Genomic DNA, 22,580 nt, shown 5'->3' with positions numbered 1-22,580 from the left:
AAGATAAACGGATTTTCTTGTGAAATCAGCTGAAGGAAATATATGGCCAAAGACAAGTTGATGAACAGGCGCATTCCTTAAATTGCTTTATCAACAGAATAGGAATGTCTACAATCCAAATTCTATGTTGTTTTCATGTATACAAATTATTGAGATAACAGCACAGTCCACGGTATTGAGTCAAAAATTTGTTTCATGCTTGATATGGCTTTTATTAAAAGGATTACACCGATAACACTGGGCTATAAGAATAGTCAACAACGCACTTGTAGGGGGAGTGATGTTGGGTCTGGGTGGTTCAAGCCATCGCGGAGGCCGGCAGCGAACTGTGCTTGGCTTTGGGCCTGTTAAGGAACACCTTGAGGCATCCGTTAAAGTCAGCCGATATGAGGATGTAGCCCTCGCCGCTGGGACCGCCAGCCTCCGGCGTTGTTGAAGCCTGCAGTGTCCCAGAAGCGGCTGCTCCTAGCAGGTTGAGCGACGCCGTCGCCTCCAGTTGACGAATGATGGAGGCTGGATGAGGCGCAAATACAGAGCATGTCACCATTGCGTTGTGCGCTGCAAAATTAACTGAATTAGTGCATGCCTTTTAAGAGACATATTTTAATATTTCAGAAAATGAGCAGTAAATTTAGTGAGGATTTCTTAAGGTTTCATAATGCCAAAATCAAATTGGACAATCTAGAATATTCAAACCTTTAATGCCTTCCCAAAAACTGTTCCTGTCCCGGCGAGCTGACGTGAACTTGGCTTGTTCATGGTAGGTCCTCCAGATGTATATGACTTGGTTTTCAGATCCACTTGTGATGTATTTTCCATCATGACTACGCAGATATATTAATAGATTCTTTAAATACTCAAAATGCAGTTAAATACCTAAAGCTTGCGCTGATTTGGCTACTAATATTGACATAGCCTTTGTATTTACAAGAAAGGTTCAGGTCCCTCAGGTCGTAGAGTCGGATCCTACTGTCATTACTGGACACTAAGATCTAAAGTTTCATCACAATGATTATCAATGTGGATCCATGATTATTTTTCTCACCTTATCCTCCCCAGGCATGGGCTCAATCCCAGTTATCTTCCTGCCCTGACTATTCCTGCCTCTTGAGGAGCGAACGTGGATCTGTGTATGGTACTTGAGGTTCTCTGTGGTGTAAAAGACACAACGACCATCATAAGTGCCAATCACAGCAAATTTTCCATTCTGGCAGAAGTTGGCGGCCGTAACCAACTTGATTGGGCCCTCAACTTCCGTCCACACAGCCACCTTCTTGTCAGGGATGTTCCACAGCCTTAGTTTTCCGTCCAGCGAGCCAGACAGGAAATACCTATCATCCTGATAAAGCGAAAAGTTTTGTCAAAATTAAATGAGCAGAATTTGTAATAACTTAACTCACCCTTGGGTGAAAGACAATGGCGGTGACGAAATCTATGTGCTGAAAGCAACAGAGGCACTCTTGTCTGGATATGTGCCACAGCCGGACAGTCTTGTCCATGGAGGAGCTGAGTACAAAGTAATTCTTGGACCAGGAGACGTCAAGCAGGTCAGACGTGTGACCAACATACGACACGAATGGTCGAGCCACGAACGGGCCCAGGCCGTCATCTACTGAAAATTTAGGCTCCTCAAGGGCCGTCGCCGCCTGCAAAGACTCTTGCGACGGAGTAGGAGAACTCTTTGGGTGGCTGTACTTAGTGCACATGTCGGAGAAATAGGCAAGTGCTTCGCGCAGAACCCACACCCGCAGCACACGGTCCTGGCCAGCGGTCGCCAAAAGCCGGCCGCACACGGAGAACCGGACGCACCAAATAGGCCCTGAATGGGCGTTGGACATGTCCTGAAAACATGTAGCGGTATTTGAAACTAGTCAACTTAGGAAAGACTATGAAGAATAATTTAAACCCAGAAATTTGATTTTAATATTATAGTACTATTCAATTGATCCACTGAATAAATTGACTAAAATCTTTTAATATATTTAGAGTTAAATTCACCAAGTTTCATCACGGCAATCTTCGTTTTTTTTTAATTTATATTTAATACAAATATCTTAAAGATGACAATGAGCAAAGAAGAACTTAGTCAGAATTTGTAGCTTTGTGATAGTTCTTTGGTGGTAGGTATTGATTACCTGTAGCTGTTTAACGCAGTCAAACTCATAGGGACCCTTGTGTCCTGCGCGCAACTTTATCTTAGTGGCGGCCTCCTCTTCGTCCGGCTCCTTGAGCGCCTCTTTACTAGAGTTGCTCGCTGAACCATGCATTCGCACTTCATGGGCCAGGTGCTTCGCTTTGTCAATGGTTTTTCTGACCGACTGGCCAATCAATCTGCGGAATTGGCTCCTGAAATGGAAATAACACGAGCTCAACGTTTAGATAGTGACTTAAGTGGATTATCTGGGCGTGCCTCTTTTTCACAGGGATATTGATGCTCTCAGTGTCGTCAGCCTGTGTCTGCGGCCGTTCACTCATGATGCTTTCTTCATCGCTCTCGCGCTCCTTTTCCAAACTCGAATTGCTGACATATTCTGAGGTCAAGCGCATAATGTGCAGAGACAGTGGGTTGATGCACTGAGGTAGCTTGTCTTCGGCGATAGAGAGTGGCACCCGTTCGCCCGTGTCTAAGTTCAGCACCGTCACTTGTTCAAGTATTTCCTGGAAATAATTTGCTGTTAATTTCAAAGTCGGCTTCAGTTCATAGTAGTTGAAACTGTTGGAAGATTAAGTCACAAAGTGCATCCATTTATTTGTGCTACATAGAAGGATTACTCAAATTTAATTTGTTCTCAAGTGATGATGTATGTAATAGGTCAGACAATTTAGTTAGTCACAAGAAACCTAATTTTTATTTGTTTCTTTAATATGTTAAAATCTATAGTTTAATTTGGCAGCTAGGAAGCATGACACAAGGTTTCACGTTGCCAATAATAGCAAAAATTGTCATTATGCTCATAATCGACCTTGAATTTGATTGAGAAATATCTCTCAAATACAACTTTTAAAATTAATTTACCAAGTCAGTAAGCTGTTTGCCAGAGTCAGTCCTTGTCCTGACGCCAAGATCCTCAGCCTTGATGCCAGCAACGCCATTTCTCTCCTTGGAGTTCCTGGGACTGGGACGTGCTGATCTAGGAAGGCTGGAGCAAGCGGAACTGAAGCCCGAGGAGCAAGAGGACGAGTGGGGCGGCATGGGGGCGGTTGAGGACGCGGCGGCGGAGGCTGCAGATGCGGTGGTTGCGAGTGGCGACGCAGGTGAGGAGGGCGGTGGGGACGGCTCAGCTCTGGAAGTGGCCGTGTCTTGTGGCTTGACCACGTACTGGCCCTTGACCGCTGCCTTCAGGTCCAGGCTGCGCTCCCATTCCTCCGCAAGGGTGGCCAGCGTACTGGCCGGCGAGGGCAGTGGTGGAGATCCGGCCTCCTTCACCTGCTCCTCGCTCGGTCTTACGGCACTTGGTGGCTTCGGCTGGCGTTTCTTGCGGCGAGGAGGCGCCACAGGCACCGCTCCTTTTGTGCTGGCGATCACATCTGGCTCCTGGAGACCCTGAGATGAACCCATCGACATCACCACAGCTAAAAAGACAATGTCATTTTAAAGTTAGCATACTTCAAAACATGTGGACAGTGGTATCTGTATAATTTTGCCGACAGAAAATATGGTCCCTCAAAAATTAGATTCAAAAGTATTTTACTGCGGACCAGCGGAGCAACTGTGCCCCATTCAACCCCACATTCAGAACAAAAAAAATATCTTATTTGTTTTGTTTTGGTAACAGAGGGAAAATAATCAGTCAATACTGAATGAATTCTGTAATCAATATCAACTATTTGTTTGAATACACAGATTTGTTCGCACACAGATTTGACGACAAGTTGTTCCATAGATAATAATTTTCTTGTCTTTCATAAAACCCATAAAACATGACTCATTGCGGGTATACTTTTTCTTTGGTTAAATTTTAACTAATTTGTAACATCTAGAATTGATTTGATACACATTTAGTTTTACTCCATAAACAAAAACGGCATTATATTATGCATTTGAAAAAATACTCACGGATAGAGTCAGCTTTAAATTGAGAGAGGAGGAGGCCGCCACGACCGATAGAGCTCAGACTGACCGAATCTGTGGTATCAATGATTCGGAAGGGGTGAGAAGTGGATGGGGCAGACTGGACTGACGCCCTTCCTGTCAGGTACATGTTGTCAACAGATGAAGCGCCAGAGCCCTGGGGAGAGCCTGCAGCCGCTGTGGCCTGCAAGTCCTCATCAGTTGTGAGGCGCTGGCGCAGCTCCTGAACTCGTCTTCGCCGGGTCTCGGTTTCCTCCAGCTTGGATTTCTAAAAGGATCGATATGATATTATGAACTGTCTCCAAACAGTGTTACGCTGGTCATACAATCTCATCCTCTTTGTCTCCGACTGTAGCTGGAGCAATAGGAAGCGTCAACAGCTCTTTTCTTGAGCTCTGAAATATTAAAATGTATTATTTGATAAGGAATGCTATTTATCTTGCACAATGCTAAGTAAATATTTAAGAAAAAATAATAAATAATGGTTTCCAGATTAAATCAGGTTTTGAGCAGCATAAAAATTTTAAAACTTTGCTCACAGTTCCATCAGGCACGTCAGAAGGTGTCGAGTCCTCTGAACCTGGCACATTGGCCTTACTCACTTCAAGCAACTGCGCTGGCTGAAAGTTTAAAAAATACATATACAGCTTTATTGACAGAAATTATTAGGCTTAGTTGAAAATACTTACAGTTTCCTCTTCAGTGGGCGCTGATTTGGCACTTGCTGCATCAAGCGCTGCAGCAGCTGACGCGGCCTGTTGCTTGTTGAGGCTCGCCCGACTTCTCCTACACACAAAAGATAATCATCTCAATAAAAGTTTTGATAAGGCTTTCAAATGTATTAAGTCATTGGAGATTATTTCAAAATGGTTTGTCCATTCTGTGAGCACAAAAAGTTGCTACTTTACTTGGCAATATAATGCAAGCTCCAATAATAATAATAATATGCCTAATTTCAAATAATAGACGTGGTCCTGTATCTATTATGTTTGTGCGTAAAAAAGTAATTTGCAATTATTCAAGGACAATAATAATTACATTAGTGAAGTTTGTCACTTGAATATTCTGCTGATAAATTGTCAGGCTAAATAAAGAGTGGAGGATGCTAAAAAATTTGTTGGCGAATTTTTTCAAATCATATAAAATAATAAAAGTGATGTTGAATCATCAAGGAAAAATAATTTTCCCCTGTTGGTTTCTTGCCAGTGGGTGGAGACAGGTGATAGAGAAAATGCAAGATTGCACGCATTTAAAACGAAAAACAGCACCTGCTGCTGCGGTGAGGAGTGTTGTCCTCTGCATCAAAGAATTCCTCCGAGTCGCTGTTGGACGAGGCGTCGGCCATCGTGTCCACAGTCTACTCCATGCCGACACCTAGTTGAAATCTGACAGGTCTCACAAAGACAAGAAATGTAAGAAAGGATCCATCTTGAAATTCAATATGCTGGCCAATCGCAAGGTCGAACTTCGGGTTGCGATGGGGCGCTACCAACATCATGAAGTTAAATTTTAAAATATTCCCTTTTTGAGCCTTTTTCATTGGTTTCACACCATCTTTCTATCTACTGTACTAATTGAATGGTAAACTCAATTAAATTAACTACAATTGAGTGAGAGTCATCTCGTTTCTAATGATTTAAACTTATTTCCCGCGATGCGTAATAAAAACAGGGAAACCAACCCAAGAGAAATAATATAGTTAAAATTGATTTATTTTGCAATATTCTGAGCATATTAAACAAAACAAATAGTTTGAAAAATATTTTTAAGTCATTAGGAAATTTATTATGTCAAGTTAGATGCTTGTTGCCAGAGGTGGGAAATACTTAGAGGTGGACCGAAGGGTGACGCGTGCCTGATTGAGTTGCTACCAAAACAAACACGATGGACATTTAAAAATGGACGGTTCTGCATGTTTTCGCGAAATTTAGTCAACCAGTGCTATGATTTGCTGTCTTCCGTCGTGGAAATAGCACCCAAGGCACTGCTTTTTACTCCCAAGGTACGATTTGGTGGCCTGAGTTGGTCGAAAATTCAGAAAACGGTCATTTGCAGGCCAACCCGTACGTGAGGGTCACGCACGTATTTGGTCCTCAAACGGGCCCGTTTTCGCGTGTCGCCGCGTGAAAGTGGTCCCGAACGCATCTTTAGACCCTAAACTAACCAGTCATGATTGATTCGCAGGCCCTTAGTCAACCGAAGGCACACCATTCGTCAGTCCCCGTCGCCCAGGTAAGTCAAGGCCTTCAGCACATGTGACTCGCTTAAATCTCAGTCTCGCCTCCCTTTTCAGATTCTAATATGCCAGCAGCATGGGTACAAAGGCACCAACCAAGCAGACAGGTCAGTCCCAACCTCGAAACACTCCTTGCACGCGTTGTCAATTCAGTGGAAACGTTCCATAGCCCCCCAGGGTCATCCTGAATTTGGAGGCATTCGCAGACGACTGCGCTCTCATAATCTTATCAGATGAAAATATTTCGCGCTGAGCCTTGTGATAATCTTTAAATGGCAGTCTGACATGCACGATGAATGCAGATGTTAGTTTGTGGGTGTTAGTTCAATAGCCAACTCCTGCTTTTGAGACTGTCAGAAGTGTCAAAGGTGGCGTCCAGAAGGAATACCATCTGGCTTGAAAATATCAATTTGTAAGTTTTGCATTCCAGGTTGAAAATTTAGCCTAGAATTTGAACTCTTAATTCAGATTAATTATTTAACTGAAATCCTTGTCTAAAATTAACTTTCTCAGTAGCTTGATGAAGTTATACTGAAATAATTGCAATTAAAACTCTGCACTTGTACTACAGCAGAATTGAAAATTGAAAATCGCCCTACAATTCTATTAGTAAGGCTCCTACCAAAATCTTGTGATACGCTGCTGCCTAACGAAGTAAATAGTTATCAGAACTGCATGCAGTAGATAATTTGACGTAGTGATTGATCCTGGCTGACGGAATTTGGTTGCAGCTGCTGAAGTGGCCTCTGAGGAGGCGGACGGGCGGCGGCAGCTGCGGCCTCGGGCGTGCGCGCAGTGCGGGGCGCGATTCTCGTCGCCGCAGGAGTTGGAGGGGCACAAGTGTCCGGCCGTCGTCGGCCTAGGCAGCGGTGTCGCGCAGGGGGCTGTCGCTTCGGGGGGCTCTGCGGTTGGCGGGCGGCGAAAGACTCGCTCGGCGGTACGGGCCGAGGGGGGCACGCCGACGGCCAAGGCACACCAGTGTGGCCGCTGCGAGAAGGCCTTCAGCAGTCCGGGCAAGCTGTTCCAGCACATGTATTCGCACACGGGCGAGCGGCCGTTCGCCTGCAACGAGTGCTCCAAGGCCTTCTCCTCCAAGTTCAAGCTGATGCGTCACCTCCTCATCCACACCACCGAGCGGAAACACCAGTGTCAATTCTGCGAGCGCAGCTTCCACCGCAAAGACCACCTCAAAAATCACTCCAAGGTAATAGGATCTAACAAAATGATGGCTTGATTAAAATTTAAACCCTTTAGAAAATTCCTGTCAATTAAGGTACGACTAATCGGTTTGGAAAAATTTGATAAATTTAGTGCCGTTTAAAGCCAGTTTGTTTTTCAGAAGCTTACAAAAAATTATCAAATGTAGGTCTGGGATTCAAGGAGACAACAAATTTTGGTTTTGTTGCTATATTACTGGAGTGTTTGTCATGTAAATTATATCTTGCAATTTCTAAGCACGGTTAATGCTTCTAACCAGAGCTCTTAGGTTAAATTTAGGTTTATTCAGTTGTAAATTCCATATAATTTTAATAAAAATAAATCTGATTTGGAAAATGTTTCTCAAAGCTCTGTGTAACTAAGAAAAGGATGGAAGAATTAATAATATCTATATATTAATGAAATAAAATATTGATTTATTAAATTAGTTTTACTATGGCTACTCCAATGAACAAGAATGGGTGGCTTAGAAATGTTAAAGAAGAAATAATTTCACACAAATTTAAAACACTGACACCATAAAACAACCACACATGTATATCGTATAATAATTTAATTAAACTCGACTCAGTCAAACATTCCCGAAAAATTGGCTGATATGCAATTAAAAAAATAAAATTCAGGTGATTTTAGGCCGGCTTTTTTATAGCTTTCCATCGTTAATTTCGAGTTACTAAAACGGTCAAAACAATTATCAAATCCAATCATATTTTCCTCACTTTAATCTATAGAGCCAAGAGCCAATAGGTTCAAAGGCCTACTTTTGATAGAAAATTAAAACATCTGAAAAATTGAATTTCCGGATGGAAAATCACCAACAAATTAGACATTTTTTCAATAAAGCTTTATTATGCTATTAAGACTGCTTTGGACACTATGTGCGTCGCTCAAAAGTCTCAACAATTTGCCTGATTTGCTCTCTTTTGTTTTTTCCCCTAAATAAACCAGACGCAATCTAATCTATCTTTATATCCTTTCTTTCCTCTAGTAGTATGATTATTTAAGCTTAGTTAAGAGAGATTTTTAAGTATTGCGCATTATTGCTTTCAGGTGCACAATCCCGACAAGAAAGTGTACCGGTGCGACAAGGAAGGGTGCCGGAAAGAATACAACTCCGTGCTGAGCTTTCGAAAGCACATGGCTGTTCATTCTGCCGAGGAAGGCGGACTGGAGTGCGCAATGTGTGGCCGCTCTTTTGGCACCAGGGAGGAGATCCTTTACCACCTCAAGGTGCACGCCGGCTCGCGCACCGTCAAGAGCCCCAGTGAGAAAAAATTCCAGTGCGAGCATTGCGAGCGACGTTTCTTCACACGCAAAGACGTCAAGAGACATTTGGTCAGTATAATTTAACTGGTTTATCAATTGGGAGCTTTTTATTGACCTTAAAGTTATAATGTGAATTTGGAAGAATTTTTATAATAATTCCTAATATTTATGTTACTGTGTCTGGATTGAAAGCTTTTAATAAACAAAAGTAGAAGTGAGTTGGTCTCAGAGGACTTAATTCAGTTTGCTAAAAATTTTGCATTGTGCTGGAAGAAGTTTATTTTTTATATTATATTTTTAAGCCTTCTATTGAGTGAAGTAAATTTTTAACAATTTTGGACTTCTTGCAGGGACTGATCGATCATATGAATTTGAGAATCTACATCCTGCCTTTAGCTTGAATGTTAATCTGAGAAATTATCATTCAAAGCAACATTAAATGATTTTCAATGCTGATGCTAAATTTGTTTTTCAGGTGGTGCACACCGGCAAACGCGACTTCTTGTGCCAGTTCTGCCCGCAGCGTTTTGGCCGTAAGGATCATTTGGTGCGGCACATCAAAAAGAGCCACGCAGGCCGCAAGCCAAAGCCGTCAGCGCAGCCTCAGGAGCAGGACTGGAGCCAGCCGGGTCCGTCAGGGCTGCAGCAGCGGCCGCGACGGCCCCGCAAGGAAGAGGAGCACCCTCCTGCCCCGGTGGTGGAAGAGGAGGAGGAGGAGGAAGAGGACGTGGTGCCGGTAGCCGAGCCGCAGCAGCAGTTTCCCTTCTACCCAGAGCTGGGCATCAAGATGGAGGAGGACGACGGCGTCGAGGACCTCTTCCGACTGGCCGAGCCAAACCAGCAGGGCCTCGAGGACCCGCTCACCCTGATCGAGAGCCTCAGCGTGGACGAAAGCAGCAGACTGGTGCTGATGGAGAACCAGCCGCGACCGCTGCCTGGCTTTAGCCAAGCTTTCCAACCGCAAGAGCCGCCTCCACCGCCCCCGCCCCCCAACCCCCCGCACTAGCAGAGGTGACCACATTCCCAGAGCCACTCGCTTCTGCTGCCAACGCGCTGCATTTCCTTCCCTGGGCGCCGCGGCTCGACTCTCACTTTTTCACAAAACAACTATTTACATTGGATCAGTCCAATTGTTCAAACGTCGCAATTTGCCAATATTTGGCATCGCCCATATCTCCCCAGCGGACCCTAACGCTTCAGCAACTTCCATTGTGCACTCAAAAATCAAACTGATGAGTTCAATTGAAAATTTTCATTTTGGAAGCATTTTTTGCTGTCACTTTACCTCTCGCATCAGGTCGGGAGGTCATTTTATGTATGGAAGGTACTGAACGCGCGCCGAGTTCCCTGGAGAAGTAATTTAGCACAGTATAGGGAAGAGCAATCTTTTCACAAACAGTGATTTCCTTGCGAGTCAAGAAACTACCTCAGTCTCGTTCCACACGCAATAGCAATATTTTTTGACCAAGAGTTGAGCCGCGTTCCCCCGTGGGTCATCTGAACTTATACACGTTATTAATATATATTTTGAATTGGCCATTTTCATAGATTGTGAACGGTTATTTTGTAAGGCGACGCTGAGTGGCTCTGCGCTGTTGGCCAAATGCAGTTTGTCAGTTCCTGCTGTCGTTTTTTTAATTGACGCGTAGTTTTTAGTGCTCGTCGCGACGATGATGATGATAATATTATTATGCTGAGTAATAATAATGTATTTTTGCGCTGTGTTCAAATGGTGATGCGAGGATAAAATAATAATTTGCGATTTTTCGGCCTCTGAGAGGCCGCCCCCCTCACACGTACACACACTCATACATACATACACACACAAGGTGAAGTATAAACCTCGCGTTTAGCGAGGGTACGAAAAAAGCAAGTAAGAAGGAAAGGAATGAAAATCTACCTCGGCGAGGGTTCAAGTGCGGCCGCCAGTCCCGGCCTGGAGTACAAAATAATTAAGTTATTATTTTATAAGTTATTGAATTGTGGGCCTGGCAGCCGCACTCTTTTGTGTACATAAATAAAAATAAACGCGAGAGAAGTGTTAGCGGTAGGAAATGCGTAAACATTTAAAAGCGTAGTAGATTTTTTCGTCGTTTTTTATTTTATTGTCGAGGCTAATCTAATTATGTGGGATGCAAATGTGATGATGATACACAACGTGCCTTTATACACACACTTGATTATTATTTTTCGAACTCCATTTGTGATGTAAAAGCCATGCATGTGCGCGCACGGCCGGCCGAGCGAATACCCAGCGTATTTTTGTACTTAGACCCACGCAATTTTCCCAAATTCAGAAAGAAAACAGAGGCCAAATCAGCGTTTTGGCCCCATGTCGAAATTCTCATTCGCGTCGGCAGGCCCTGTTTTGTTTTTACAATTTCATTTCAATCTCTCTGTTATTCGTTCGGTAAGGTTGATTGCGTATTTAATCCTTCTTTTTTTAATAATCAATATTTCGTCTTAGCGATTAGACACGTATTTACTTTTAGCTGGTAATAATACTTCTTGTTGTGCATGCAGCATTCCTAATCTTAAAAAAAAATGTTTCGAAATCGATAGTGCTGATGCAGAGAGGCGTTGCAAACGTCGAAGTCAATTTTTGCTCCGAAAAAGAAAACGAAAGCAGTGCGCGAGTGGTCAGCAAATTAATCAACCTTTTATACACGATGTACTAATAATTAAACGACTATACGATAAGCCAGACGACGCAGACCGAAGCAGACGCGCGAAACTTGTTGTATTTTTGTACGCCGCTCTTTTCCAGTTGGTATAAAAAAAGCACACGCGATGCACTTTGCTCGCGTGGCTCTCACACCCGTGCGAGAACCTCAAAAGAGTAGAAACAGTTTTTGGACAAATTTACACGAAACAATTGTCGTTGGGACGGATATTTTTGCGAACAAGAATCGGGAGGGTTCGATGCGCGCGTGACGGCGGCGGCCGTAGATCTATCTATATTCTGTGTACACATTCACACACTTCTTATATACATTGATACAGTACCACAACGGTGTTCATTGGTGTTTATAGTTAACTCTCGATGAGATGGACGCGCGATTATTGTTCACGCGAGAGACGCGTTTGTGTGTGTAGCGATTAATTATACAAAAACGAAGCGAACGCGTAACGGAACCACTAAACCAAGTGAGAAAAACGACAAAGGCAGTGAGCTGTGCAGAAGAAATTTATTTGTATGTACAAGGCTTCAAACTAGTCAGCGCGCGTATTACACTGCATCACGGTTTTTCCATATATATTTCTCTCCTCACTTTTACTTTCGAGATCCGAAAGAACTCTTCCTGGACGAAATTTTATAATTAGTTCTGTCTCACACTCACTCCATATTTGAAAACTCACTGAAGCGAAAAAGAATCGGAAATCGGATTTCAGGAAAAATGGTGTATCTTGCATGAACGTTTTTAGCTGCGTAAGTTTTCTTTCTAGTAGAAGTACACACACACACACACATACACATACATTTGAAACACATACACGCAACATTTATAATACACTTGACACTATGTACAATAAGAATTAAGTAAGCAACTTGTCTTTGGTCACACAGAGGCGAAAAACAACCCAGGTGATGATGAACTCTGGTGATGTTAGTTTTGTAAGTGCATGCTCTTATCATTATTATTCTAAGTACGCTACGCATTAGTACGATTATTGATAATATAATTACTATTACCTTATATATCCACATGTCACATACACTCTTGTAAATCATACACACATACATACTTATATAGTGCCAAACGAGCGTCGCTCGCCCCCGACCGAAAGCGCGGCGGGCGACGCAAACAAAGCTGCGAAATCAAACTTCTTGTCGCATTCTCGCAGATTCCTTGTTCAAACCCAACCCCTTTGTTCCCCGCCACCCTATCTTTGCAAAAACGAAAAACACCAACACACACAAAAGGAACAAGAGAGTGCAGACCCCAAAGGCCTTGCGTTCAAACTTGTGCCCTCTCATCCCTTGTCCCAATTTTGTACACCCTTCGCGGTTTTTTAGATCTTTAGAGAAAGTGAACTCAGTTTGTGATTCAGATATATGAGATATATAAATATATTTTATTCTCACACTTGTAAACAAAATGCAAATGTCAACAACTCACTTTGATGTAAATGCTCTTTTGGCGAATATCCAAATCTCTCGGAAGCAGCTCTCTGGCCTTCATTTTGCAAAAATAAATATAAATAACTTTTTGGAAGAAAATTCAAACCAAGCATCCGTGAAAAAGCACGTTTTGTGATGAGACGCATGAACAAAAGTGTGCCTATAAACTGTGAAATAGCTCTTTTCCATTTTTACAAGAATTGAAATAATGATAATGTAATAAGCAAGTCCCAGCCATAGACACTGCATTCATACGCATTCACACTCTGCATGAAATAATAATGTAACCTCTGAAGCAGTACGTGGTACACGAAAGCAAGAATCGATGAGACGTATACAATTAAAAGAAAAGTAAACGAAAAAAATTGTAAATCGCGCTGCCTAGCAGTGCGTGTGCATGTGAAAAAAGTGTGAATACATACACTCATCCGCTATGGAATAAAAACAGAAAATGTGAAAATCTGGGAGAATAAAAGAGTCCGCTGTATTTTATCACACAATTCAGTTGCTAGTCTTTCTGCGCCTTGGGCGCCAGGTGCTTCACCCTTTTCCTCAAGGCTTCCAGCTTGGCCTCACCGGCCCAGAGCTTGGCGTGCAGCTCGGCCTCATCCCTCGCGCCTGTGGCAGCCTCCTTACACGCGCGCACCACCTCCACGGGGGCGGCGGTGCGCGCCTGCAGCCACCTGGTGGCTGCTTCCAGGTCGTCAACCTCGTCGGTGACCAGGCCGACGGCGATGGCCTCCTGGCAGGCCACCAGGCGGCCCGAGGTGATCAGCTCGAGCGCCCGCGAAGGGCCGACGAGCCTTGAGAGGGCTGCCGTGCCCCCCCAGCCGGGGCTCAAGCCCATTCTGACGTGCACGAAGCCTAACTTGGCCGTAGGTGCGAGCAGCCGCCAGTCGCAGGCGGCTGTGGCCAGTTCGGCCCCTCCCCCGAGAGCGGCCCCCTCCACGAAGGCCGCAGACACCAGGGGCAGGCTCCTCAGCTTGGTGAACACGTGCTGCGCGAACTGGGCGAGCAGCAGACCTTCCTCGTTGGTTGACGTGTCCTTGGACATGGCCAGGTCTCCGCCAGAACAGAAGAAGTGGCCGCTGCCGTGGAGCAGCAGCCCCTTGCCCCCAGACCACTCGCTCAGGGCATCTGCCACCGCCTCCAGGTCCAGCAGAATCTGACCTGGATTTTTTTAAACTTTTAGTTCCACTTATACTTGCTCTATTAAAATAACCTGTTGCAACAAAAAATCTTAAACAATTTTTTATTCTTAGCATAAAATTGAAAAATGAAAGTAAAATATAGGAAAATTCCAAATTATGAATTGAAAGATATCAGAGAAAAACAAATTTGTTGCAGCATTGGGTTCTATAGTGTGAGTGATATTGAAACCAGGCTCATACCGCTGATGGCGTTCTTTTTGTCGGGTCTGTCAAGTCGGACGGTGGCGATGCCCGTTTGCTGGTCCTGGCTCAGGTCGACCCTTCCGCCGGGAAACCTGGCGAGCAAGAGGCGAGCGTTGGTCAGCAAGGAGGCTGTCGACAGGCGTCGGCAAATGTTGTTCGGCCAGCGTTGCATCTCGTCGCCGACGTTCTCTCTGCTCTCGTGATTGACGTCGTTCTCACCTGCAGCAGCGATTGTTTTGATGCGATTATTTTTGCACACCTCATGTTGGCGCTCGTCCATCGCTCATCATTTGGCTTGTTTTGACTGATGTTGCACTTGTCTCAAAATAATATTTTATATTTGGCCGCTTGCTTATTATCGCAGACGTCACAGCCAGTTGAAAGTCGAACCGCGCAAAGGGCACGTAGGATAAACAGTATATATGATAAATTATATTAATTCAAATTAATGCGTTGAAAAATGACTAGGCTGAAAATTATATTTTGACTCTACTTCCTCCTCTCTTTTCCTCTCGGTATGCGTGTTGCAAATTGCAATGCAAAACAAATAACCGCTAAAAGAGATAAAGAAAAATGAACTTTACAAGTTTTAATTGGTCATCAAAGCAATTTGATTTAATTTTAATAGTCTCTCTTAAAATGAACTGTCTACGTGACGCCTCGGGTCGTTGATAAAACGTCAAATTTCTTTCAGTTCTTGTTTTAGTGTGCAACGATACAAGTTGTTCATACTATATTTCTAGATCATTGTCACTGTAATATTTCTATTTTTTAACTAAAAATTAAGTTTTTTCATATAGAAAAAAATTCCTGAAACGATTACATAGCAGTTAGTTTTATTAATTACTTTCATCGCAGACGCGTAAATTTTCGGCGAATTGAAAATTACCGTGATTGAGACAAGCACGACAGCATTCAGCAGCGCATTCTTGCTGGCCTGCACGCGCTTAGGTATAATAATAGCAATTACAACCGAATTATGAGGAAAGAAGGCATCGTGCACGTGGCTATAAAATGTTTTAAGATGGGAAAATTCAACGCTGCCTTTAGCACTAGTCATTTCGCGGCTCTATATTTTACTTGCGCGCGCAAACAGGCTTCCAATAAATTGCTTAATTCAACGCAGCTATCAAAACCTGCTGGGCTTCAATCAATCGAAAATAAGAAAATATTAGATTAGGCATTTGGAAATTTAAGGTGCTGAATTTCTAAATCCAGGAATCATCAGATACGGCAATCCACACTTTACGAGCAGATGCTATGTTAGATAAAGTTTTCAATAAAAATACGTTGTATATAATAATATAATATTGCGGTGTCTCTATTACAACTACTGGTACATTAACTATAGTGCTTGGATTTGGTAATACGCAATGGTGTAAATACTGCGCTCTGTGTAATTTTTAGAGCTTTTTATAAAATACCACTTGTACACACACTCATGATTTTTAAAACAAAATATATTTTAAATTATGTAACATTGGATCTTTATTTATCTCTTCGGTGCTCTCTACGTGAAAATGAAATAACATGTATAGTTATCTCAACATATCTGTAATTACTTGTTGCGTAAAAAGTAATATATATATATATATATATATATATATATATATATATTATATATTATCATATTTATTTATATTTTCAGTATTTTTTATCTGAAATAACATCCAATAAGGTCAATAATTAATCATTTAAATACCGAAGATATCACATGAGGGAATTGAACTAAAGAATGTGTTAAGCAAAAGTGGAATAACATAAACTTTGAGTGTTTCGTAAAAGTTACAGAGACAGAGGATTGACACGCAATGACCACAAAGGCCAAAGTTTACTCCTCTTTATCTGCTGCCAAATGACCTATCCCCGCGTTGACCCACGCGCGCAGTATCCCTAGCACTCACGTGATAAGATAAATCGCATATTCAACTTAATAAATCAGAGAGAGAGAGAGAGATCTGCAGTGTGTCACAGCAGCCGTGGGCCATTCGAGTTTTTGCCTTGGCTCTCATTAAAATCCGAAATAGTATTTTTCGTATTTTTAATTAATTTTTAAAATAGCAATCTCAGCAAACTCGAGCGGATATAGCAAAACACCATCAGGTACGTTTTCTTCTCACGTAGGGTCTCGTCAGCACGATTTTTTGCCTTGTTAACATCCATATTCGAAGAAATGATTCGTTCCGAGAAATTACTGACGCTCCAAACAGATCCCATGTCAGAAGGGAGCAGCGCAACAATAACAAAAACATGATGGTATTTCGTTCCCCACCCCGCTGCAAGAGTCAGCATAAAGAGCTGGAGTAATAATAGAGTGCCCAAAACCTCCTCAGACTTGAGCACGTCCCTGAGCTGAGTGGAAGAATACGCAACAAATTCTCCTGCTGGACCGACCCTTTCTAAAAATGAAGCCAACTGTGCTTCTCATCGCCGGCTTCGCACTGATCGCAAGTAATTATCAATTATTGCAATTATTTTCTATTGAAATGGCTTTATGATGTTTGATATGAAGTTTTTTTTTGCTTGGATGAAATGTATATTTGGAAGTAAAAAATGTATATATTTATTTTATCTGTTTTTGATGTACTTTGAGATTAATTCGTGTAGGCTCAAAATTTTTAAATCAAACGTAAAATGATAGAACCACTGGATATTTCTCAAAATGGAAGAAAAAATAAACTTTGTTCAAATTCTCGGCCTGTAGTGCGTCGCATAGTGCGCGTTGCATTAAAGCGCAAACACGAATAATCTCTCATCTCTTTTGATCTTTAAAAGCACACTCAATATATCTCGTGCGACCACTTCTCGTTGGGGGAGAACAGACGCCACAATAAAGTTTTTGTTCCATAGTGTGCAGTGTGCGCCTAGCAACAGTTAGCGGAAATCTTCAACTGACAATGAGTAGATCATTCATTATAAAATAAAATGCCTGAAATGCAGATTTTTGTAAACAGCGGATTAGAGAATAAAAAATGCAAAACTATGCAGATGATTTTCTTCGTGGTTAAAATGTAATATAACGAGTACACCATTTTCATCAAAATCTAAATGTTAGGATATTAAATAATATAATATAACTTGGCTGGCATCTATAAAATGTGCGTCAAAGCACGTCCGTAGACGCACTCGCTACTTTTGCTGCTTTGCACCTTTCCAGCATGCGTGATTAGGCATCACAGGACGAAAGTCTAGCGTTTCAAAAAGTCCTCAGTGCGGAGGCAAGTGGCCCTCGAGTGGGCTGAGTTCCTGTGCGGCCTGGTGCGCCCATGTTATCCGTTCGCGGTGTTATTGGGACCCGGGGTTTCAGCATTCGAGCTAGTGCAGTGCGCGCCCTTCCCGCTCCTCGGAGAGGGATAAAAAGAGCAAAATATAAAATAAAAATTAATGTTAAGTTAGCAAGTTGGATATTATAACGAGGAAAATTCTATATTTATCGATATAGATTTCAGTGATTCACGTGGATTTTTATGTGGGCAAAAGGAACGATCATTTTTATTACAAAGATAATAAAAATTGCGTCGTGATTTTTAAGTGGGGAAGATTAATAAATTATTTTTTGGAATGTATGGTCGTTTCCTTTTATCGCACAATTTTATTGCGTAATCATTTGTTCTGTTTACGGTTTTATTTATTTATTTACAAATTCAAGCAGGAAAACTGGGACGTGAAGTATGCGAGAAACGTGATTGATGAAAATGCGAAAATTGCATTAAAGTATATAAATTTACGTTCCATAAAAACTGTAATAAATTTTGCTGCTGATTTGAATTTTCTTGTATAATTTTCCAAAGTAAACTTCGTTAAAAAAGTTTTATTTTTCAAATTTGCAAGCACATAATTAATTCATTAATTTTAAAGTTGGCGAAGGTGCAGTCGCAGGCGAGACGGTGGCTAAAGTGAAGGAGGCTCCCGCATTTAGCAGCCAGTACTCGGCCAAAGGTACCCTTTACATCCCCTACGCGGAAATAAGGGAGCCTTTCATGGCGTGGTACGACGAGGAAGCAGGCAACAGCAGGATTGACTACTACGGCGGTATAAACTCTTATCAAAAGCACCCTCTGGCATTTTATTTACGTGATTTAACCGTATTCACAGGCGTGGTGAAGACGTACCAGTTGAGCAAAGAGGGCCCAGCCGGCGTGAGTCGCAAACTGGCGCCTGTCACCACCGAAACGCAGCTCAACCAGGAGATGTGTTTGGAAGTGCAAGGCGACTCGGAGAGCAACAAGGTGGACACCCAGTCCATCCTGCCCGACCTCACTGGATTTGAGGTGGACTATCTTTTGCGTCGCACACGTCGCAAAATTTATCCATTTATTCTTTCAGTGCATCGGCGAGGACATGGTGAGCGGACACACCACCGAGAAGTGGCGCTTAGTGGTCACGAACGGTGACAAGGTCAACAAGTACACCATGTGGATCCGGTACAAGAAGAACCAGCAGGATCCCACCAAAAGCATTGCGTTGCCCATACGCTACGAGATGCGTGGATTTAACTCGCTGCTCGGCTCGCACTACGATCACTACTATCTTGAATACGACTGGTATTCGTATGAAGCGCCTTCCGCCTCTGTTTTCCAGCTGCCAGAAAGTAAGAATAGAGGATCTTTGAATGGCAAATGCTAATTAAAAATTACTCTTGATATTATTCAAAATTCCGATCCATATTTTTAATCAGGGTCATGTAATTTGTATTTTATCCCCCCCCCCCCATAAATTTGATACTAACTTATAACGGTTAATTTCTTGAACAGGAAAATATTTCCATTATATTGATATAAAAATAAAAAAATAAATCATCACGTGTTATCTTATTGGTAAAAGCACATTTATAAAAAAAAGTCCCAGCTAGTTTAAAAAGGAACAGAGACTTCTAAAATAACTTTTTTTGACGTTACGTTGATAATTTTTCAGATATGACCTGCACCAGTTTTCCTGGTCCAGGAGACAAACACATTTACACGTTCAACCCAATGCGCGAGTTTATGCAGAATTACGAGACCCACGTGAACGATGCGTTCGAGCAATTCAAGCAGACGCACAACAAGCAGTACCAGGACCCCAGCGAACACGGCAAGCGCAAGGACATTTTCAGGCAGAACCTCAGGTACATCCATTCGACCAACAGAGCCGGCCTGCCCTACAAGCTGGCAGTGAACCACATGGCCGACAAAAGTGAGCTCGAGATGAAAGCCTTCAGGGGCCGGCAGTACTCGGAAGGCTACAACGGTGGCAGTGCTTTCCCATACGACAAGCCCGAGATGCACAAGGTGCCCGATTCAATGGACTGGCGCATCTTCGGCGCCGTCACCCCTGTCAAAGACCAGTCTGTGTGTGGCTCTTGCTGGAGTTTCGGCACCACCGGCGCCATCGAGGGCGCCTACTTTGTGAAATATGGACACCTCATCCGGGTCTCTCAACAGGTCATTCAGAAATTATTAAAATAAAAATAGAAGGGGTGAATAATGAAACGTTAATATATTTAGGCATTGATCGACTGCAGCTGGGGCTATGGCAACAACGGCTGCGATGGCGGCGAGGACTTCCGCTCCTACAATTGGATGATGAAACACGGCGGAATTCCCACTGAGGAAGAATACGGCCCCTACCTGGGACAGGTGCGATAATACTTTTTTTAATGAAACGAAAATATATAATAACCCCCATGGGGATTCGTAGGACGGTTACTGCCACGTGGACAATGTGACTGTGACGGCCACGATTAAGGGCTTCGTGAATGTGACCTCTGGCAGCGTGGCCGCCCTCAAGTTGGCTTTGTCCAAGCATGGACCCATCTCGGTTGCTATTGACGCTTCGCACAAAACATTTTCTTTCTATTCCAATGGCGTTTACTTCGAGCCTAAGTGCGGTAAGTTAAACAACGATCAAATTAATTTTTGCAACCGTTTTTATGAAAAAATATTATTAAGATAGAGCTGTGTTTAATGACATTAACGAATGTGACCTAGCGTTGATATAATGTAATTACAGGGAGCTCTTCATTCGATTTGGACCATGCGGTGCTCTTAGTCGGCTATGGCACTCTGAATGGCAAAGACTACTGGCTTATTAAGAACTCATGGTCCAACTACTGGGGTAATGATGGATACATTCTGATGGCCCAAAAGGACAACAACTGTGGTGTTCTCACAGCCCCCACTTATGTAGTCATGTAGGAAATAAAAAGGCAAGCGTTCGTGTAATTCAAAAGATAAATAAAAATCTTTGTTGTAAAAAAGTTGTACAATGTTTTAATACTCATAAGTTCCTGTCAATAATGATAGATTTAAAGAGGGAAACTTTGTTTCATTCTCACATGGCACCTTTAAAAATAATATTTAGCACACACTGTCACCTGAATTTAGGTTTCCAAAACTAGTTTAAGTCGCAGGGCAAATTTTCCTCAGGCAACACGGTTATAACCCTGTCCCTAATCCTTGTCACCAGGGCGACTAATTTGTCATCCTCAATGTGCTTAGCCCAAACTTTTACAATATCATCAAGAGTTCGACCAGCAGTTATCACCACTATTGAGTTCTTCACCAAAGGCGTCTCTTTATCACAAACATTATGTAGTGCCATAGCCATTTTGGCGTCTAAGCTCTCAAGGTCGGTAAGTAATAGTCCACCAGATCTCTCCAGTGAGTCTTTTATGATTTTCACTATCTCCCCGTAATCTCCAGCTTGCAGATGTGCTGCATCTTTTGTGGTAACAGTCTTGTTCAGAGCCTCCATATACCGTCGGCCTAAGCAGTTCATTGTATTCTTGTTGTATCCATGCATGAGGACGATCAGAGGCCGTTCAGTGTTGTCGATAAAATCGTAGGCACCAGCAACCAAAGTATTCCAGGATTTTTGCTTTTGGCTGGAAAAAATGATAAAATTATTTGGTGAAATGTCTTATTTGGATTGCTAAAAAAAGTTTAAGCACCTTGGAAACTGGCTTCGAATAATTTTGATTTGTTCATCAAACGCAGGTTTATAAAGTTCAGTCGCTGGTCCTTCTTTCAAGAAGTAGCACGGTTTTATTGCTATTGCTAATTGCAATATTGCAAAAGGAGCTATTGCTATTGCAATAGCTATTGCTATTGCAATAGCAGTGATGAAAAATGTCATTTTTGGGCACCACGCAGAGGACTTTATGGGATTTTGAGTACCATTTGTTCGATTGCTTGCTTGAGGTTGGGGGTTCGCTTTTAGCTTATCATCGTCAATATTAGTTAGCTCCTCGATTAGTTTCGAGTTGGTTTCATTATAGTACATGGGCTCTACGTTTGCTGATGGTTTCTTTTTGCCAGTTTTTCCATCACCCCTTTGTAAATGCTCCTGATTTCCTCCGCCATCTGTATTAAATAAGTACATAGTTTGTAATTAATTATTGTAATTTTTTATATTCATTACTCTGAAATTTTGTGTTAACTTACCGTACTTGGCAACAGCAGGCGACTTGCTCTGCGATCTCGTTTGCATTTTGACAGGATTGGATCCGTTTTCGGCAGCAGCACTAGCAGCTTCGTTTGCGAAATTTCCCGGGTTTGCCCAACTAAACAGAATTTTAGGGTGTTGTTTTACTTGATGCTGGAGGCTAAATTATATTTTAATGAGTTATAAAAATACTTCTTTTGAATGGATCATAGAATAGATACACGACATTATGTATATCTTACATAATTAATTGTATAAAATATATTTTTACTTTCCGCCAGTACCGCAAATTTAAAATAATATATACATACCTCTCCACAGAGCTGGTGCTGGTACAACACACATCTCTATGGATATCACACACCGATTTTACTCTCAACTATCTCACTTATCTCTAACTTATAATCTTTAGATCTGATAATGTATAACATAGTAGTATGATATTAAATTTAAAGAGTCTCAATTTCCATTTTTCTGTGTATCATACATTTGATAATATATCACTGCAAAAGTACAAGAGCTGGCTCAAGCTGAAGTGCTAAATCCATTTTATAGTTAGCGATAATTAAACACGTCACTCTGTATGAAATGTTTAACTAATTTTGTAATTCGCATATACATACATATATATTTAATCTGAATTAAGCATGCTTATTTACCTCCTTCTTCAGTTTAACGAAATTTCTCACTTTCCAGTCACTTTACAATGATCCTCGTCTCTTATTTCTAAAAATTTTAAAATGAAACAAGCCCAGCACAAGCCTGGCGTTCAGTAAGGACGCTTACGCTTAACGTCAAGCGTCAAGCACGGTTCATCTAAAATTGCCCCTCCCCCAAACAAATTAT

General features: G+C 42.2%; 5 protein-coding genes across 6 annotated transcripts; 2 read left to right on the top strand and 3 right to left on the bottom strand.

The window, feature by feature from the left end:
• Positions 1–146: 146 nt before the first annotated feature.
• Positions 147–5,534, bottom strand: LOC135934239 (WD repeat-containing protein 44). The gene is made up of 13 exons (XM_065475823.1): positions 5,341–5,534; positions 4,762–4,858; positions 4,612–4,692; positions 4,399–4,467; positions 4,058–4,340; positions 3,017–3,573; positions 2,411–2,658; positions 2,136–2,346; positions 1,401–1,841; positions 1,046–1,339; positions 877–992; positions 697–824; positions 147–558 (listed from the first exon to the last, which is right to left on the bottom strand). Exons 1-13 carry the CDS (start codon positions 5,415–5,417, stop codon positions 299–301), a joined length of 2,862 nt encoding a protein of 953 aa, XP_065331895.1. The 5' UTR covers positions 5,418–5,534; the 3' UTR covers positions 147–298.
• A 275-nt stretch (positions 5,535–5,809) lies between these two features.
• Positions 5,810–13,415, top strand: LOC135934243 (zinc finger protein PLAG1-like). Its single transcript, XM_065475836.1, has 6 exons — positions 5,810–6,074; positions 6,257–6,304; positions 6,366–6,415; positions 7,040–7,512; positions 8,577–8,861; positions 9,268–13,415. The coding sequence occupies exons 3-6, from the start codon at positions 6,385–6,387 to the stop codon at positions 9,796–9,798; spliced, it is 1,320 nt and encodes a 439-aa protein (XP_065331908.1). The 5' UTR covers positions 5,810–6,074; positions 6,257–6,304; positions 6,366–6,384; the 3' UTR covers positions 9,799–13,415.
• LOC135934246 (ethylmalonyl-CoA decarboxylase-like) lies at positions 11,962–22,509 on the bottom strand. 2 transcript variants are annotated; one of them, XM_065475843.1, is made up of 3 exons: positions 22,394–22,509; positions 14,307–14,528; positions 11,962–14,085 (listed from the first exon to the last, which is right to left on the bottom strand). In XM_065475843.1, the coding sequence occupies exons 2-3, from the start codon at positions 14,479–14,481 to the stop codon at positions 13,424–13,426; spliced, it is 837 nt and encodes a 278-aa protein (XP_065331915.1). In that variant the 5' UTR covers positions 14,482–14,528; positions 22,394–22,509; the 3' UTR covers positions 11,962–13,423. The 2 variants fall into 2 exon arrangements, with proteins under 2 accessions (XP_065331915.1, XP_065331914.1); XM_065475842.1 differs by lacking the exon at positions 22,394–22,509 and having other exon boundaries at positions 14,307–14,909.
• On the top strand, positions 16,257–20,547 carry 26-29-p (C1 family peptidase 26-29-p). Its single transcript, XM_065475835.1, has 9 exons — positions 16,257–16,412; positions 16,643–16,760; positions 18,168–18,341; positions 18,405–18,580; positions 18,636–18,900; positions 19,224–19,732; positions 19,796–19,927; positions 19,989–20,178; positions 20,301–20,547. Exons 2-9 carry the CDS (start codon positions 16,715–16,717, stop codon positions 20,483–20,485), a joined length of 1,677 nt encoding a protein of 558 aa, XP_065331907.1. The 5' UTR covers positions 16,257–16,412; positions 16,643–16,714; the 3' UTR covers positions 20,486–20,547.
• TORIP (Torsin interacting protein) lies at positions 20,430–22,122 on the bottom strand. The gene is made up of 4 exons (XM_065475841.1): positions 22,046–22,122; positions 21,734–21,852; positions 21,241–21,652; positions 20,430–21,174 (listed from the first exon to the last, which is right to left on the bottom strand). The coding sequence occupies exons 2-4, from the start codon at positions 21,777–21,779 to the stop codon at positions 20,685–20,687; spliced, it is 948 nt and encodes a 315-aa protein (XP_065331913.1). The 5' UTR covers positions 21,780–21,852; positions 22,046–22,122; the 3' UTR covers positions 20,430–20,684.
• Positions 22,510–22,580: the final 71 nt, after the last annotated feature.

The sequence above is a fragment of the Cloeon dipterum genome, chromosome 1 (assembly GCF_949628265.1).
Source record: "Cloeon dipterum chromosome 1, ieCloDipt1.1, whole genome shotgun sequence".
Taxonomy (NCBI): Eukaryota; Metazoa; Arthropoda; class Insecta; order Ephemeroptera; family Baetidae; genus Cloeon; species Cloeon dipterum.
The sequence above is the reverse complement of the archived record's forward strand: the minus strand, read 5'-3'. Positions and strand labels throughout refer to the sequence as shown.

Excerpts from the sequence above, each read along its gene's own strand:
- TORIP (XM_065475841.1), bottom strand. The coding sequence starts at position 21,779 with ATGCAAACGAGATCGCAGAGCAAGTCGCCTGCTGTTGCCAAGTACG. Across the intron at positions 21,653-21,733 it reads GCCTGCTGTTGCCAAGTACG|ATGGCGGAGGAAATCAGGAG; the intron begins GTAAGTTAACAC and ends TATTTAATACAG. Across the intron at positions 21,175-21,240 it reads ATTCGAAGCCAGTTTCCAAG|CCAAAAGCAAAAATCCTGGA; the intron begins GTGCTTAAACTT and ends CATTTTTTCCAG.
- LOC135934243 (XM_065475836.1), top strand. The coding sequence starts at position 6,385 with ATGGGTACAAAGGCACCAACCAAGCAGACAG. Across the intron at positions 6,416-7,039 it reads GGCACCAACCAAGCAGACAG|CTGCTGAAGTGGCCTCTGAG; the intron begins GTCAGTCCCAAC and ends ATTTGGTTGCAG. Across the intron at positions 7,513-8,576 it reads ACCTCAAAAATCACTCCAAG|GTGCACAATCCCGACAAGAA; the intron begins GTAATAGGATCT and ends TATTGCTTTCAG.
- LOC135934239 (XM_065475823.1), bottom strand. The coding sequence starts at position 5,417 with ATGGCCGACGCCTCGTCCAACAGCGACTCGGAGGAATTCTTTGATGCA. Across the intron at positions 2,347-2,410 it reads AATATCCCTGTGAAAAAGAG|GAGCCAATTCCGCAGATTGA; the intron begins GCACGCCCAGAT and ends TTTCCATTTCAG. Across the intron at positions 1,842-2,135 it reads ACTGCGTTAAACAGCTACAG|GACATGTCCAACGCCCATTC; the intron begins GTAATCAATACC and ends ACATGTTTTCAG.
- 26-29-p (XM_065475835.1), top strand. The coding sequence starts at position 16,715 with ATGAAGCCAACTGTGCTTCTCATCGCCGGCTTCGCACTGATCGCAA. Across the intron at positions 18,581-18,635 it reads CCGACCTCACTGGATTTGAG|TGCATCGGCGAGGACATGGT; the intron begins GTGGACTATCTT and ends TTATTCTTTCAG. Across the intron at positions 20,179-20,300 it reads TTACTTCGAGCCTAAGTGCG|GGAGCTCTTCATTCGATTTG; the intron begins GTAAGTTAAACA and ends ATGTAATTACAG.
- LOC135934246 (XM_065475842.1), bottom strand. The coding sequence starts at position 14,589 with ATGGACGAGCGCCAACATGAGGTGTGCAAAAATAATCGCATCAAAACA. Across the intron at positions 14,086-14,306 it reads CAAAAAGAACGCCATCAGCG|GTCAGATTCTGCTGGACCTG; the intron begins GTATGAGCCTGG and ends AAAAAAATCCAG.